The following is an 18,145-nucleotide window of genomic DNA, read 5'->3' as shown; positions in this document are numbered from 1 at the left end:
GTTGCAACTGCTGCAGGTTTACTCTAGCCTCCCCCAATCACCAGAATTGTTCCTAGCACTTGCATTTTGCTCCCAACTCAAGTTTATTGTTGTGCCATTTTCCCATAAGCTACCTTCTAAATATCTTGATCTTTAAAAATATCCTCAAAGGCGAGCTTACAAAGGTTTCATAGACCGTGTTCTTCTACAAGGTAGTTAACATCATCCTACAACATGTGCAATCTTTTCTTATCAGTCCGGACCAATGGTAAGAAATAAGACAATCCATCACCATATTCCTTGTTGCTTTGTCAGCTGCAACAAAGGAATTAAGGGGTTGTTTGGTTAGGGCTAAAGGAAACCAAGCCAAATTTTGATCTCAAATCAAACAGAGACCAAATTTTAGGGCACGATCTCCGTTTGGTTTGAGGCCAATATTTGGTCATGTCTCGAAAAAAATTGGCTATCGAAAATTTTCTATAGTGTTTCTGAGTAAATCTCGGGTGGCCAAATCGTTAGCTAAAATTTTTGATCGGGCAAATTTTGGCTTGGTCTCAAACCAAATATTATTTTGACGACCAAAATTTAGCACTATCCTAATTTGGCATCTGATCAATTTTTGGCTTAGCCTGGTGGGGCCAAAAACCAAACAACCCCTTAGACATATGGTTAATATGTATCAACCAACATTGTCGCTAGTGCCATCAATGACCTCTTTTAAAGGGAACTTCTCCGCACATAAGCTAGCAAATCCATCGCAGTCAGGTGATTTCCTCAATGCCTCAAATTTAAGCCCCTAGACCATCGAGTGTCGTAGCGAGGATACGAAGTGCCTGGGCCCGCAGTAGTGGATAGATCCCTCCAACCATGGATATGAGCGATCGACCTCTGCCTTGGGGAGGGTGGCATTGATGCAGCCATCAAGCATAGCGAGGGAGGTGGTAAGCAGGATAAGGAGGTGATGGTTCTCCGCAAGCGAGGACCCGTTGGGCCTCCGACTGGTGAGCAACGCGACGAGGAGCTGCCACGTTGAACGCTGATGTGTAGCCATCCTCGTCTCCACCGGTGGAGGCAGAGCTGAGCCATGGGGTTCGCCTAGTGGTAGAGCGACAACAGCGGGGGGCAGGGGCTGCTGCTCCTCCTCTTGCTGGCTAGTGGCAACAACAACAGACAATGATGAATTATTTTGATGATTTTTTGATAAATTATTAACAAACAAAACAATTAGATCAGAGTTGTGACGGTGGAGATATGGACTTGGAAGGGTGAAGGAGAGCGTAGGATTTTTTTCTAGGATTTTTTTAATGCTCTTGGTATTTTCTAGACCTTTTCTAGGAATTTTTAGGAATTAAAGAAACATTAAAAAGGATAAAAACATTAAATAAACTTTTTAAACCTAGAAACATTTATTAAAACATTATATATAATTTTAATTATTATTTTTAACCCTAAAACATATGTGAACTATTTATTTTATTATTGAAAACATAAATAAAAGATTAGCAAAAATAACAAAGATTTTTCCTAATATTTATTGTAAATGAAAACCTATTTAGATTTAGGTTTTTTTTCCTAAAGAAAAGGGGATTATTGCACAAGGTGATGTCAGCAGAGGAATCAAAAGAAAAATGGAAAAAGAAAAGCTGATGTGACGCTGACTGGGTTGGTAGTGCTGATGTAGTTGTGTCACATAGGATAAAAACGTCCACATTGTGCATTGACATGGATTAGGAGACGACGACTAGGGTGGGGGCAACTGCTGCTCCTACTGCTAGCTGATGACGACAACGAACAATGACGAATTATTTTGATGATTTTTGCTGAATTATTAACGAAAGAAATAGTTAGATTAGAGTTGCGACGGTGGAGATATGTCTTTGGAAGGGTGAAAGGAGAGCGTAAGCATTTTCCGGAGGTTGCTGGTATGTTTTGGCATTTTCTAGATTTTCTAGAAATTTTTAGGAAATAAAGGAACACTAAAAAGGATTAAAACATTAAATAAACATTTTTTAAACCTTGAAACATTTATTAAAATATTATCTAGAATTTTATTTATTATTTTAACCCTAAAACATATGTAAACTATTTATTTTATTACTGAAAAGCATATATAAAAGATTAACATAATTAATAAAGATTTTTCCTAATTTCTCTTATAAATAAAAACCTATTTTAGATTTATGTTTTTTCTAAAGAAAAAGGGGACTATTGCGCAAGGTGACGTCAGTAGAGGAATTAAAAGAAAAATGGGAAAGAAAAGCTGATGTGGCGCTGACTGGGCTGGTAGTGGTGACGTGGTTGTGCCATGTAGGATGAAAACGTCCAGGTGACGCACTGACATGGATTAGGAGACGCTGACTGGGCCTCTGCCAAAGGGGTATCCATGGTCTAATCCTAGTCGTTGCTGTGACATCGAATGGATGCGGTTGATCATTCCTCTTCTCCGGTGACTCGACGATGTTGGTGGTGATTCCCGCTATGGCGCGCTCGTCCGAGTTGGCGAAAAAGCTCTTTGTGGTGGTAGGGAAGGTTCGGCGAGCAATGGTAGAGCACCCAGGGGCTACGACGAGTTCATTGGGTGTACACGTAGATGTCGAGGCAACTTGGAGTGGCTCGACGATGGTTGGGGATGGCAGAGGATCGTCGGAGAGAGGCGGAGACGGTGATGCGCGGCTTAGTGGTCAACGACTCCGTTTGGGGGATGTGTTGGCGTCGGAGAGTAGAGAGGCGATGGCGACTCCGTTTGGGGGATGTGTTGGCGTCAGAGAGTAGAGAGGCGATCTTGGGACGGCGAGAGGGCGCGACGGCAATTGGAGCTCGGCGGCAGAGCTCCTGGACGGTGCTCTCACTCGGGAGAGAGAAGGGAAATGAGGTGGGACGCTTGTAGTGCTAGGGGGAGGGTCTTGGGGGGCTTTTATAGCTCAGGGGTGCGGAATCAACGCCGGTTAGTGTGCGGCGACCGGTGGTTCCAGACGAGCTAGGGGGGAGAAGAATCGGGAGACTCCGGCCCAATCCGATGGCAGTGGTGGCTACGAGGTGGCGGTGTCAGAGGTGGTGATGGTGAGCAAAGTGGAGCGGATGCGGTAGTGGCGGATGCGGAGAAGCTAGGAGGATAAGACTAGGGAAGAAATAGAATCGAGAGGATAAGAATCGGACGATGCATATTCACTCGTTCTTGTATTGGGCAGTGGACGACGGGAGGTGACATGGGTTAACGAGAATGGAGTTTTCTATCTGTGATTCGGTTATAGAGATGTCAGCTCTTGCGGAAAAGATGGTTTGCCGGTTTGAGTTGGAGGTAAGTGAAATAAAAGTCCAAACTGGTTCGGAAAGAAAGAAGTGACACAGCGCCGAAAATGATCGATCGAAGTGTCAGCAAGACAGCAACATTCACCACGTCGATGATACGTTGGATTTGATGCAAGAAACCCTAGCTTCTTGTGATCCAATACCACCATCTAGTTTTCCTAACCGGTGAAAGGAAACTGAACATACTGAATAGGATACAGATTCATAACGTATCCTGGGTTCTGGACACGCGATGCTTGCTCAACACAACCGATATCATGGGGTGCCATCCAGATTGAATGTAGACGAAGAGTCTGATGCAACCAGACTAAATTTGATCGAAATATATTTTTAAATAAAAAATTAAAATTATATGGGTTTATTTTGAAAAATTGTACATCTAGACTAATGTCATTTGTTGGAATGCGACATGTTTTTTAAAAATTATTGCGTTTCAATGCTTTAAAATTCAAAACACCATCTAAATAGTGTTAAAAAATTCTAAAAAATTATATGGTATATACTATCATATAGCTCTCTAAAAATTTTCAGATAAAAATATAACTTGTACTTTTTTCTCATTGTACAATTAAATATTTGAGTTGAATTTTTTTTTAAAAAAACTAAATGATAGCATCCTCTATACCATAATATTTTGGGGCTTTTACAAATTTGCCACTGGTTTTTTATTTTTTGCAAGAATGCCACTTGAATAACAGTTCTGATGGTATTTTTGTAATTTTTTAGTAGCAAATTTGCAATAACGGTTCAAAACAGTGGCAAATTTACAATTATTCCTAATATTTTTCATGACTACTTTAATAGTGGTTTGAATTTTGAGAGTATTATAACACAATATATTTTAATTTTTAAATATGTCATTTGTTGGAAGGCGACAAGCCATTGTCTAGATCTGAATTTTTCCAAATGGAATTTAAAAGATAAAAATAAAAAAAAATTCGCGAGACCTGCTCCAGTTCTTGTTGGGGACCGAAATCTCCTTACGTCGAAGTGACTGTGATGTAGTCACTAAAGTATGAGCTCGGCCCCATATTGGCTAGCAGCGTAATCACCTACCGGTGCATGCGTCCACTGCCCCCGCTCCTGCTCCGCGTCCGCTTTTCGGTCCACCGCTCTCTCACACGTCCGCTCAAGCCTCATCCCTCCACCCGCGGCGCCCGCCTCCGCTTCTAGAAGCTTCTAGAAGGGGGAGGTCGCCCATGACCGTCTGATCGGCCGTCGCCATGGGATGCGCTGGATCCACCCCTAAAACCGATGGTCTGTTCCTCTGCCCCGTCTTTCTCGGCTCTTTCTTGTTTTCTTGTATTTGTTGTTCAGATTGAGATCTTGCCGCCGACCGCGGTTGGGAGCCGGGGTACCTAGTTCGTTAGTGTACTTGGGTTCTGTTCAAGCGGGGTTGTGATTGTTAAGTCCAATTAGCTAAAGCAGTAGCGGCTATTGATAGTTATGGCGATTGGCTTATGCTAGAATTGAGCTGCAGAACCATCACCTAGGTAGAGCATGGAAGAACAAGTTAACTGTACTTACGGACTGCTGTGTGATGTACTGCTCTGGGCCCATATTTGGCCGTATGCCATGGTTCTACTCATGTTGGCGCGGTTTATGAGGTCTTGTTGAGCAATTTGTTGAGTCATGGAGCTGTTGTTATCTCCATGATTAACTTACTGCAGCATAAAATTGTGTGTGATGGGAAGACATTGGTGTTATGGAAGTCAATCAAGGGGTGATTTATTTTCTGTTAGGACAAATGCTGTGACATCTAATTGGTGGGGTCAAGAAGATATGACTGAAATGTCTTGAAAGACAGCAGAACTGACGGTTTATGCTTTGAGACAGAAGCATTTCTGCGATTCTGCTTGTGACTGGCACAATCAAAGATGTGACACTACGAAAGACAGTGAAATGACGGTTTATTCTTGTTGTAAGAGGAAAACCATTTGATGGATTAAGCAAAACTTCTGAAAATGTTATAACTAAATTCGTCTTTTGAAAATGACACTCTTTTATGACTGGAGGGACTATTAGATAAATTTAGTTCTGTAGCAGCCACTTTATCCGTCAGGCATAGGTCAGGTAGGAGCGATATGACAATAGGCAATTGCAGATGGAAGCACTCTTGCGTGTGAGTTCCTTTCCTTGTTTGTTTAATACTGAGCATGCTTAACCTTTTTCCCTCTCGCAACTGTTAAATCAAGTTGCGTCACTTGATTCCTTTTACTGATTATTGTATAAGTTAGACTAACTTCAAATGTTCTTCAAGCTGTAAATTGTATAGGTTAGACTAATTTCAAATGTTCTTCAAGCTATAACTTTCTGTATGCCTTACCTACAAAGATTGCTGTATGTTAATAGAGCATGGGCAAATTTGTATTTTTTTTTCTGCTCAGCATATGAAGAATGGATGGAGTATAAAACTAGTCTTTTAGTTAAGGCTCGTGAACCCCCTCCAGTCACAAAAAGTGCCATTTTGAAATGCGTTTGTCCAATTGTTTTAAACTTTGCTATCAATTTCTCCACGGATAGTTTGACTTTCCATGCGAAAATTATTTTTGTAGATTTGTCTTGAAAGTATTTTTGTAATATAAAATTTTCAATAAGTTTTATAATTTGGCATTAATGGTCAAATTATGTTTTGCAAACCATGTCGATGTTCAAAATGTCATCTTTTTATTTTTTACTGGAGGAAGTAATTCATCAACATGTCGGGACCTTTGTTGAAAAAGAGCGAAATGACATCTATCTTTTGTCAATCCTTGGCAGTCGAATGTGCTTTTGTCACAAGAACTTTTGTGCTTATCCGGTTATCCCATGAACTTTTGTTGATGGCATTAGCCTAATAGAATGTACAGTCTCAGTTGGTTTATGGCCAACACATTCTTTATTTACTGTGAACCATTTCGGTTTTTGGATTATTCAGTTCTTAGTGCTTTCTTTCAAAAAAAGAAAATTATTAATGCTCAACGCTTTCTCTTGATCTCAGATAACAGTAAGAAGCTGAAAAAACCAAAGGCTTGGAAGCACACCCAAGCAATTACACCGGCACAACTCAAACAGATGCGTGATGAATTTTGGGACACTGCTCCTCACTACGGTGGGCAGAAAGGTACTGTATTGTGTATTTACGACTGATGGCAACTCCAGTTTTGGCGCTGACATTTATCAGTGAACCTGTGATGCATTTATATTGCTTGTTGGACCAGTCCTTGTTTTCCTCCTGAGATTAATGGCCAGTGATTTTTGACCTAGCTTTGCCAAATAAATGTGTGCACTTCATTACTTCGAAGTACACGCTCAGTGTTGTTGATTCTGCAGTCTTTGCAGTTCAGTACACAGTTTGGTGTTAAGTTTGACATGTCGAACTATGGTTTTTAAGAGAAAAAAAGAGGTACCATAAGCATAACTGATCTTATAACAAGAAAAGTTGTGAAGTAAAATTGACATCCGCCATATCACCCTAGGGAATGGGCATTGTCAGGTTTTAGCCTTGGGATGTCCATGCAGATTCACTATATATATAATTCTGAACTAGCGCCTTTTGATGCTTGTTTGGTTATGTAGAAAAGCTTGGTGTGGAACATATAGGTGTATTTCTGCTGTTGTGAATTTACTGAAGTAGATTCTCTTATTCATGGAATACATGTTTATGTTCTGTTGGTGACACACACTATACAGAATAAATACAGCCCAAGTAGTTGAAGCAACATTAGCTTCGTGTTTTTACTTCAAAATTACGGTCTATTTCTGCCAGAGATTTGGGATGCACTTCGAGCTGCTGCAGATGCTGATCTGGAGCTTGCGCAAACCATAGTGGACAGTGCGGGCATCATCGTATCAAATTCTGACATGACACTTTGCTATGATGAAAGAGGTATAGTTTTTCTTTCTTCTTCTGTAATTTGTGTTTCCTATTTTACATGTCATGCTTTGATGTAATTTGATGATACCGAATTAGTAATGGCCTTGTAAACTCTAATGCAGGTGCCAAATATGAACTACCGAAGTATTTACTAAGCGAGCCGACAAATTTGATCCGGGAGGGTTAAACTCGTAGAATATAAATGGATCCATGTAAATTATGTAAATCACATTTGTTAACTGGCATCAATCATGACTTGCTTGTTCAATAAAGTTACCATTTGTACTTAATATTGATCTCAGCAGTTATTTTTAGTCCGTTGTCCTGTATACAATGCATTGAACTCTGATACCTCAAGAGCTATTAACTTCACCATACAGTAGGAACTGACTCGCTGTATTCTCAACCAGTCAACCTGTCCTGAATGATATTGTGGGTTTGCCTATTACCAATCACCTATAGGGATCTTGGTTTGAGAACTGCGTCATTTTTGCTTTGGACTTTCAAGGCTTCAAGTGTCGTGTTTGTTCAACGTTGGGAGATTGCGCAGGCCTTTTGTCAAACAAGTGGGGGCTGACGTTGCTGCATGCTTCGTCAGTTCACTTGTTGCATTTGTAGAAATGTGGTGCTGGTTTCACTGATGCTTGGCCTGCTTTGGTTGAGCTCCCATCACCTGCACAGATAGCCTCCACCTAACCAAATCTTTTGTTTGACCTCCAGTACTGTCGTCCTATGTCTGCTGGAACCTTTAAATTGATGGCCGCGCAATGCTACCCGACAGCCCCGAGCATTCTTGTATTACAAGTATTTGTGAATCTTTTCAGTAAATATGAATATATCGGTTGCAGGTCTAACATGTGCTTTAAGTGTACATATGTAGATGTGATGTGTGATTAGACGTTCGTTCTGATACTACAATTTATATGCAGTGTTGAGGTTTTAAAAAACTTCCTCGCTACAGTGACTTGTACCGACAGCTTGGCATCTCTCTCCGTGACAATGCAAGGGCATCAGTTCTTCTTCCTTGGTAGTTGGGTTGGGGGATAGAAAAACAGGAAAGTAGCCAGGAGGCTTGATTTGGAAGCAGGGCGATGAATCGCTGGGACCTTTTGGGTGCGTGCCAGATCTGAGATCCGAGTTCGGCTGGAGTTTCTTCACGACGGATCACATGATCTCAACTTTTGGGCTGGCGGATTGGATTAGGTTGTGTAGAGCTTGGTATAGTTCATAGCAGCATGCAGCTGGGATCCGGGGTCCACTCGACCTGAGCCTAGGATGCTTCTCACCTCTTTGTTCGTTCACAAAGACTGCCCGTAGAACAGCAGAAGTTTCGCAAAACAACTTGAGCAAAGTTAGAGAAGTCTGCCGGGGTTAATCTTTTGTTCTAACCAGAAGTAGATTCCACGACGCGCATTATAAACACGTTGATACTCACAAACTCGACAAAACCCACAATATACTACTCGAAAGATGCCCAACAGCTCCTGACAAGGTCCATTTCACATTCTTTGCCCGCCCGTGCACTTGTTCCGACCTTTTTCTTTTCCAGGGCTCACTTGTTCCGACTCAATCGTCAGTTCATGGTCAGTTGCAGAGAATAGTACAAAATCATGTCAGATGGATAAAAGGCAAAGGCGAGGCAGGAGGAACAAAAAGGCCTGGCCACTGGCGACGAGTGAACTGAACTGAAGTGTGTGGCTGCAAAGCTACTTTTGTCCGGGCCAGATGCATGTGCATGGAGATGGGAGAAGCGCTTGTGCGGCACACGATGGGGAGCCGGGCATTGATTGTAGCAGTGTTTCCCATAGTGTATGCCTCGATGGAATTTAGAGGTTCGCGACTAAGACTATCTCGGATCATTTTTTTTATTTCGTTTATTTCTTGATTTCATTTTTTATTTTTATTCTTTTTATTTTCTCTCATCTCCAACAGCTTTCTTTCGAAGGGAATCGTAAAGTGAAAGGAGATAGAATACTGTTCTGAAAAAAATAAACTTATGAATTTCTTCGTGACAGAAAACATGAAGGGAAATTGTTGGAGCATTGAAGGGAATAAAAATTCCATTATAAAGGGATTCTGACCCTGAAGGGAAACTGTTGGAGATAGTCTAAAAGCAACTCCATAAAAATAGCCATTTCACTCTTTATCTTACTCCATAGTTAAAATGAGCAAAAAATCTATTTTCAATAGAGCCTCCATCCTTTAAGCAATTTTAGCTCGCACGTCATCCTCTCCTCCCTGCACGCCACATCTGGCGTCCCTCTCCCCGCACGCCATCCTTGTCTCGCGTCGCATCCAGGCACTCGTCTCGCTCGTCGACTCCATCTTCGTTTGCATCAAGTGTGTCATCCCCGACGACCTGTCGCCACACGTCGGCTCCTCACAGTAGCAGGAGGCGCCAGCGGCTACTGCAACGGTGCCCCTCGCGTGGGGGCGCGACGCACTCATGCACATCGTGCGGCTCCTGCTCAGCGGCATCGCCAACCCATCTAGGCGCTCGGCCAGATCCTCTCTCCCGCTGTGGCGACCATCTCCAGACGCTCCGCGCCACAACCCACCTCCCTCCCCGCGCCCACCGCGGACATCTCCCACAACTCCCCCACCGAGGTCCTCTCTCCTTCAAGGAGTTGCGTCGCCTCCACATCGAGCTGCCCACCGGCGAGCTCGGCATCGACGATGACGTACTGCTCAATTGGAAGGCTGAATTTGGGTCCACCCTTGGTAGCTGTGTCATCCTCAACACGTCGTTGGTCTCGTCCAAGCTGTCGTCACCATAGCATACGTCCAAAACTGCTGCTCTAGTGAGGACGGGAAGGAGCGGGTGAGAGAGAAAAAGATAATGACATGTGGGCCTACGGATATATTGCTAGTTATATAATACTATTAAAAAATATGTGAGAGAATATGAAGGGTTAAATATAGATATGATGTTGGAGTAGTGAAGTAATATAGAGAGAATCTTTATAGATGATAATCCATATGATAATATAGATGTTGTATTATAGATGCGCTGCTAGAGTTGCTCTAAATTTGCTACGTCTAAAAGTTAATTAAATATAATTTGTTATAAAAAATATGATTAATAAATTCTTAACTATAAGTGTGATGAAGTTAGAAAAAAATTAAATGTATAATGTAAGAGACATGGGCTAAAAAAGTATATTTTATTATAGTTGTGACAGTTAACTAAACAATTATTTAAAAATCTATGACGTGAATAAACCTTAAGCATGACAAATTAGACGCAAACCAAACACTCTTAGAGACTGTTTGACATAGTTCCAATTCTACTAATTTTTACATTAGGGTATTTCTAACTTTATAAATTTGTGAAGATAGAGCTATAGTATATTAAAATTATTTAAATGAGATATTTTATTTTTATTTTAATTAAAAATAGAGATATAAATTATTTTATTTTAATATATAATCTCAAGATTCTCCCTTACTGCTAGCTGAGTAGTACTCTACTCCCTTACGTGCAAAACCAAATGATCTGGCAAAAAAAAAAAAAAAACATGATGAAAAGATGGTAGGGGTAATTTGGTCGGTGTTGAGAATTGAAATATTTCTGTTTTAAAGATCGGGAGTGATAATTAGGTTCTATTTTTTTGGCTTTTATAACATGTGGTTTTTTTAGGAACCTGTTTATAGTAAAGCACATCTAGCTTCTGATTTCTCAGATTTAGATAGTAATAAAGATTAATTTTGCTTCTTAGAAATCATAAATAGAAGGCAGCAAAAACAAAATATTTGTTTTAGCTTCTAACTTCTGAGAAATAGAAGTCACTAAATATCCAAACAAACAAGGCTTAAACTAGACGCCAGAGTCCAAAGTTAATTGATCAATGACACATGAACCTAGGCATATGTAGGGGTGAAGCCAGAAAATTTAGCCAATGAGTTCACTCATTGTGGGGATTTGGTATGAACTAATTAGTAAAGTTCAATTTCTCACCATCTTACAACAAAATTATAGCACTCAAAGACAGCATAAGGAATAGAAATATGACATCACTTATCACATATAGTTGTGACATTAAAACTAAAGAGTGCAAGATATACTGGTTGAATAAAATTATAATACCACTTGTTTACATATTTTAAATATAGTAGTACCAAAATAACTTCATAGCTTCATGTGCACCTTCTCATCTTCCTGAAAACATTGAACAAAAATGACATGTTAGTTTCACAAGTTTTAAATAAGTGCCACCTAGGCATCAAGCGAAACATGTAAAGTTACTCACATTTCAAAGTTTTCCCTTTCGATCTTTTATCATCTTAAAAACATCAAACACAACATCATTACTAATAGTAGAAAACATGTCTTTCTCCATATAGCAAATTAGAAAATCACTCATGAACTAATCACCCATTTTATTACGCAACTTTTAATTGACAACATTCATAGCTGAAAAGAATCTCTCTACTGATGTCGTGGCAACCGGCAAAATCAGTACACGCTCTAGAAGTCGATAGACCAAAGAAAAAGTAATATGTTTATTTGTCTTCACCAATAATTTAGCAAGATCATATATCAAAATTGGCAAACCTTTCATCTTCTCGTACGTTATCAATGTAAGTACAAAGTTTCGGACCAAGATCATCCAATTTTTTTGAATCAAAATCATCTGGATAAAACTCAGCTAGCTTCACTAAGCTCTCCAAGTTAAAAGCAGCAAAGGAGTATTTTGGGTTGAAAGAAGCCATATGACAAAGCAATGCAGAATTTATCTCGTTGAAACAGTCATCAAACTCTTGATGTTACCAGTCAATAATAGAATTAAGACACTCTATTTGATAATGCTTAATGTTTGTCTTATTGGTTCTTTGCCGTGGTTTATGTCAATTGACATATTCCTCCTGCATGTTTACCTTCAGAATGTGATGTTCTTCACAGAATGAATATGCCTTCTCTAGAAATGAGTCCCATCCATTCTCCCTTAGTTCTTGCAGATCATTCCTTGTTGACTTCACATGACATGGCATTTAGGATGTCTTGATCCTTCTTTTGTAAAGATTGTGACAAAGTATTTGCACTTCCTAATATATGCAGCATCATGTGCAAATAAAACACAAAATCAAATGTCTCAAAATATGCTAGAAGACCATGTGCCTGGTATTTCTTCTCATTTTTGCCTTCTTTCTCAACATGTTTCAGAACAAAAACAATAGACGGGAACAATTTCACTAAACTTGAGAGGGTTCTATAGTGTGAACCCCAACGTGTGTCACTAGCTCTTTGAAGAGTTTGATCTTAATTTAACCATGTGCCAGTGCTAATCCGTCCGCTACTTATAGTTTTTTTTATCTCCTCTCGATGTTTCTCTCTAGTAATGTATTTTCTTTTGCAAGAAGCTCCAACCACATTGAATAAAAGGGAGATCATGTAGAAAAAATCTGCAATTTATTCATTCTTCTTTGCTACTGCCACAATAATCAACTGGAGCTGGTGAGCAAAACCATACACGTAATATGCTAACCTATTATCTTCCATAATCTTGGCTTTCAAGCTATTGAACTCACCATGTATGTTGCTTGCCCCATTGTATCATTGGCCTTTGACCTGTTTTATGCTTAACCCAATACCAGTGAATAATTTTTGAAGAGCAGCCTTAAGACATATTGCTAATGTTTCCTTCACATGTACAACTCCAACTAACCGTTCAATAATAAATGCACGCTTGCTAAGATATCTCAAGATAACTGCTATTTGTTCTTTGTCAGACACATCGGAAGCCTCGTCAATCAACAAATTGAACACATCACCCCTAATTTCTTTAATAATAGAATTCAAAGTTAGTGCAAAACAATAATGAACTCATTAGAGATCAGCTGTAACTTTTAAGAAAATAGAAATAATAGACAATAGAATTAATGATGATGTTACCTTTGCAAAACAATTAGCAATTTCCTTTTGAATGTCTCCACATACCCATTGACAATTTTCTAGAGCATTCCTAAGAACTACCTTCTGTATAGCATCATTTTGATCTGGTAAAGTTTGTACCAACTCTCAAAAGTTTACCTTATTTTTTGACTCTTTTGATTCATCATGGCCTCGAAAAGCTAAGCCTTGACGTAGCAAGTATCTAACTGAATCAATTGAAGCATTAAGCTGAATTCGATTATCCTTTTTTGTACGATCAGTTTGCTTATTGAAAGCAACCTAAACCGATTGATCTTGATTCATCAAAGCATCACATCTTTTCTCTGTCACATTGTGAAAGCTATTAACATTAACCTTACCCACATGGGTATCTAGTCTGCATTTTTTGTTCCAACCGTTCCAGCCTTTAATTAAAAATGTATCATTCCCAGCTTGTCCCACGTTGCAATCTCTGAAAAGGTAGCAACACAAACAAAAGGCATTATGCACCTTGTCACTATACTCAAGCCAACCACCATATTCCTAAAACCATTCTAGATTAAATCTTCGTGGATCATCTCCAATGACCCTCTATGGGTAATCAAAACCAGGTGGTGGCCTGTAAGGTCCCTTGGTTAAATATAATTGTTTAATGTCATCTAGTTTCTTAGGATTTCTGCTGTACTATGAAATTCTCTTCCGATCAACCAGATCATAAGGCAATTTGTCTAACTCAATTTCTCTCTGAATAGAAGGCTTTGGGAGACTACTAGTATAAACAATATTTGATTACTTGCATCTAAGGGGTGGCTTTGAAGTGCCTGCATGATTATCTGGACTTGATGATCGATCTCTTTTTGAGAAATATCGTTGCATAAAGGAATTTAATGCCACATTCTCAGAAAGGGGCAGCATAAGAAAAGGCAACACATCATCTTTGCATAAAGTAAACCAAAAAGATGAAAGATATAAAGTGTTATATACCTTTGTAGAAGCCGAATGAAAGATATAAAGTGTTATATACCTTTGCAGAAGCCGAATCTGAAGGCCTTTTTCATCGGAAAGAAAGTGTGTTCCTGTGATATACTATGCCCAAAGAAAAACAGCACATGGAACAAGATTAAGCTAAGCCAAACTGTCTATACACATTGACTACGTGAAAGCCAAGAAGAGCTCTAACGTCTCACCACACCGCACCACCCTAATCTAAACCACTTGGATGGAGCAGAGGGGAGTAGCAAACGCCAAGAGGGATTCGCTCCCAGCTCAATAAATCTCTGCCCCCAAACGTTGGAGCATAACCAGCGGATACCACCAACGAAACGCTGCCACTCTGATTAAAGTGCAAATGATAGCCGGTTGGAGCCGGTTCTCCTCGCCAGAGGCACCTAATGCAGCGTAGAGGAGAGTAGCATGGCAAGATCTCTCGAAGTGGTGCAACTTTTTCTTCCCCTCTATTCAAGGTTTAGGGGCAACAAGAGTAGGACTATAGGAGTAGGAGACGACAGGGGCATGGAGCAATGGACAAAGAGACGATGAGAGTATGAGACGACAAAGCTTTTGGATTTTGTTGGCACAATGGTGAATTGCAGAATTGGAAAAGACGGAAGCAAGGCAATTGCTTACAACATGCCTGCACCGTGCGTCCTGTGTGCAGCCTGGAGGGCTTGGGAATTTCCACTTGTGGGCTTGTGCGTTCAGTAGTCTGCTGGCATTGGGTTCAGCCGTAACTTTTTTAATGAGTTCATACTAGCTAACTACATATATACATATATTTGGCTAGAAAATTTCATTGGTGTCACCTACACCCAATGGCTATATACTGCCTCCGCCCTTGGTATCGCACCTCTCGTTGAGTACCCAGGCTTTCAATGCTCGTTCCGTGGTGTGTGCATCGTCGCGGAAGGCGGCCGCACACCCGCACTTCTCAATGTGTGATTGGTTGTATGTATGTGTTTTTCCTGTATAAGTTGTATATACAGATTAAAAGGTAACAGGCTGAGCAGGGTCATATTTGTTAAAAAAGAACAGTGTTTAGTTGATTGTATCTATCTGGATAGGTTGAGCTGAGTTTCTGTTTGGTTGACCGAATCTGAAACCGTATAAGCGGATGCACGAGTTAAGATTGTGGTTGGTTGTTCACATGTCGCTTATGCTGTGGCATAAGCGCACGGTGGGTCAGGGAGAGGAGGCGGTAGTGAGCGGGCGAAGAGGAGGTCGCGGCACGATGGGTAGGGGGACGACGAGAGATGCGGTGACAACTGTGACATGATGGGTTGGTGGGGGCACAACGTGGCAGGCGGGTGGCACAGCGGTGACAACAAGTGTGCGGAGAGGAGGCGACGACACGGCGGGTCAACACCTTGGTGGGAGATGCGGCGGCACGACGACAGTTGGTGGGCGAAGAGGAGGCAGCGACACGATGGGTCGGCGCCTCAGCGGGAGATGTAGTGGGTCGACGCCTCTGCAGAAGAAGTTGTGGGTCCGCGGCGACACGACGGTAGCGAGCGGGTGGAGAGTCAACGACGACAACAGGAGAGGCGGCGTCTCTCTCTACCTCTGAGCCTCTCTGAGAGACAAGATAAGCTGCTGAGCTATGGACTTTTGTCATGCTACGTTGGCTCAACTATGACTGTAATACCCTAAAATTTTGGAAAGAAATTGGAAGTCGTCATTTCCGGTTTTTTGGTATTGAATCGCTCTCGCCGGGAAAGAAAAAAGAAGAAATTGAAGCAAATTACAGCAGTGTATTTCTTTTAAAATAGAGAAGCTTTAACCAGGAAGTGGGCTGAGCCAACCTTGGCTTGGGCCGGTCAGCCCAACCCCTTCCCCTAGGCCCATACACCATTTTTTTTCTTTTCCTTCTCTCTTCCTCCTCCAACCAGCCAAAGACCCTCCACCCGATCTGTTTTTTTGCCTTCACCCGACAGCCCTAGCTTGCCTTCTCCCTTGTTCCGCCCCTCTCCCTCCCCTTGGTGGTGCCCCTGTTCCCTACTCTACCCTGCTGAAGGTGGCTGCTGCTACTGGGATTTGGCCAAGAAGAGGAGAAGAAGGGGAAGGGAAGGGCAGTAAGAAAAGCAAGGAGAAGAGAAGAGGGGGTTTGGAGCTAGGGATTTTGGGGTTTTCTTGCTGTGGTACCCTAAGATAACAATCCCCCTGTTGTTCTTCATGTTTTGGTTGATGATTATGGCCGGTAGATCTTGGTTTGAGAGGTTTTGGTTAGGGGAATTTGTGGTTTAGGGTCGAACTAAGTGTTCTGCGCGCAGGCAGATTGAGCAGTGTGCGTGTTCTTAATGTTTCGGCGATCTAGATGATTTTTCCCGTGAAAGTGATAAACAAGAAAGTTGTAGCTAACTTCGAAACCTAGCTACCAGAGCAATTTCAGATTTTTTTTGCCCATGTGGTTTAGGAGATATTGCTGTCTGAATCTGACTGTTGTACCTTTGTCGAATTTTTGTCAGTGTTAGATCTATTCTATTTTTGGGTATCTTAGTTGCCGAGCCAATTTTTCAGAATACTAGAAGGTTGTAGAGGATTCATTAAGCTTTCCAATGGTGTAAAAAATGTAATTTTTCATTGGTTGTAGCTCTAGTTACGCTGTTATGAACTTTTCTGCAATTAATGGTTAACAGATTTCGTTGTCAAAGTTCAGAACTTGATTAGGCCTTGTTAGAGATGTTTTATGTAGATCCGAATGATACAAAAGTTGAAGCTTGTGTTATGATCTACATGTCCACAAAATTTTAGAATTTTTCGTTGCGTGTTTCTGGAGATAAACAGGTTTGGGTGGCTGCTGTCTGAAATTGACGACAGGTTTCTAGAGCTGTTTTGCTACGTTATTTAGGAGACCTTAGAGGCATAAGAAAATTGTGTTGTCACAACGAAAGTTGTAGCTCTTGTTCTTTAGTTTCTGAAAATGTATTCATTTGCTATTATATCTGTGGTAGAAAAATAGATACGAAAAAGATAAGTACTGCTGCTCCTGTCAAACTAATGCGTGTATGCTGTTTTTGTCGATATGTCTTGATTGAGGGTTTCGGGCGTAGGAGCGCTTCGTTTTATGTATTTGCATGTTATGAGGAGTGTTGGTTCTGAGTTATGGTTATGTTTAGGTGGTTGTTCTTCGTCTCACACTTGAAGTTGGCCATTATCGTCGGTAGAAGGCAAGTAAACGTAGCTATGTTGTTGCTACTGTTTTGACTTGTTATTTTCATCACCTACACCTTTATTTTAGAACCATGATAATTTAACTGTGATCTGAACTTTATGTTATGCTTTATATTTAAGCATGTTTAATCATTGACTTATATCTATCCTTATGTTGCTATAATTCTTGTGAGCTATATTGTTATTTGACTTGAGGATGAAGTTAAAGTATTATTGGTAGTATATTTTAATGCAATTGCAGCATATTTCTACCATGTGCACTTGCATTTGCATATGCATTGAAAGTTATGTCGTAAAGATCACGACTGTACCGGTACGCATCGTACGTTGCCCGAGGAGGGGTGCGATGTAAAAGAAGACATATCATTGCATTCATATGCATTCTTGAAAATTAATAACATTTATATGTTATTGTAGATATGAAGTTACACATGTGGTTGTGATTTTTATTTGAAGTTATTCTTTAATGTTGTTAATACTATCCTAACATGTCTTATATCTTGAGAAAACTGTATTAAATCGATGCTTAATTAACTTGTGGTTTAAATAACTTGTCAAAACAAGTTTGCTTGCTGGGATTTATATCTCACCCTTGCATTACTCTTTCCAGGTATTTGATGCTTGTCGTGAAGGGATGAGAATGTAGCAGCACGTTTTACACTTCATGTCTATATTTTTTTTATCATTGTGCTGTAATAATAAATAAAGTTTAGTTCTTAGAGTCGTACGTTTGAAGTTTAAAGTGTGGTGGTGAAGTTAAATTTAATATTTTTCTTTTTGTTCATGCTAGAATGTTTTTATCCGTTATTGTGATATTCTGCATATCTTGTTTATCTGTGTTAATGCTTTTACGATGCTTATTTTTTTATAGAGAACATGCTGTCATTTTTTTATTATTATAATGATAAATTAAGTTTAGTGACATATCATAATTCTACGACCCTAGATGTTGCAATGACCTA

At 40.3% G+C, this 18,145-nt stretch overlaps 1 protein-coding gene across 1 annotated transcript; it reads left to right on the top strand.

Annotated features, from left to right (window-relative positions):
* The first annotated feature begins 4,322 nt into the window (after positions 1–4,322).
* On the top strand, positions 4,323–7,434 carry LOC133919817 (uncharacterized). Its single transcript, XM_062364344.1, has 4 exons — positions 4,323–4,545; positions 6,269–6,391; positions 7,037–7,156; positions 7,267–7,434. The coding sequence occupies exons 1-4, from the start codon at positions 4,512–4,514 to the stop codon at positions 7,329–7,331; spliced, it is 342 nt and encodes a 113-aa protein (XP_062220328.1). The 5' UTR covers positions 4,323–4,511; the 3' UTR covers positions 7,332–7,434.
* The last annotated feature ends 10,711 nt before the right edge of the window (positions 7,435–18,145 follow it).

This window comes from Phragmites australis, chromosome 1 (genome assembly GCF_958298935.1).
Source record: "Phragmites australis chromosome 1, lpPhrAust1.1, whole genome shotgun sequence".
NCBI classification, from domain to species: domain Eukaryota; kingdom Viridiplantae; phylum Streptophyta; class Magnoliopsida; order Poales; family Poaceae; genus Phragmites; species Phragmites australis.
This window is presented reverse-complemented; position numbering and strand designations above follow the sequence as displayed.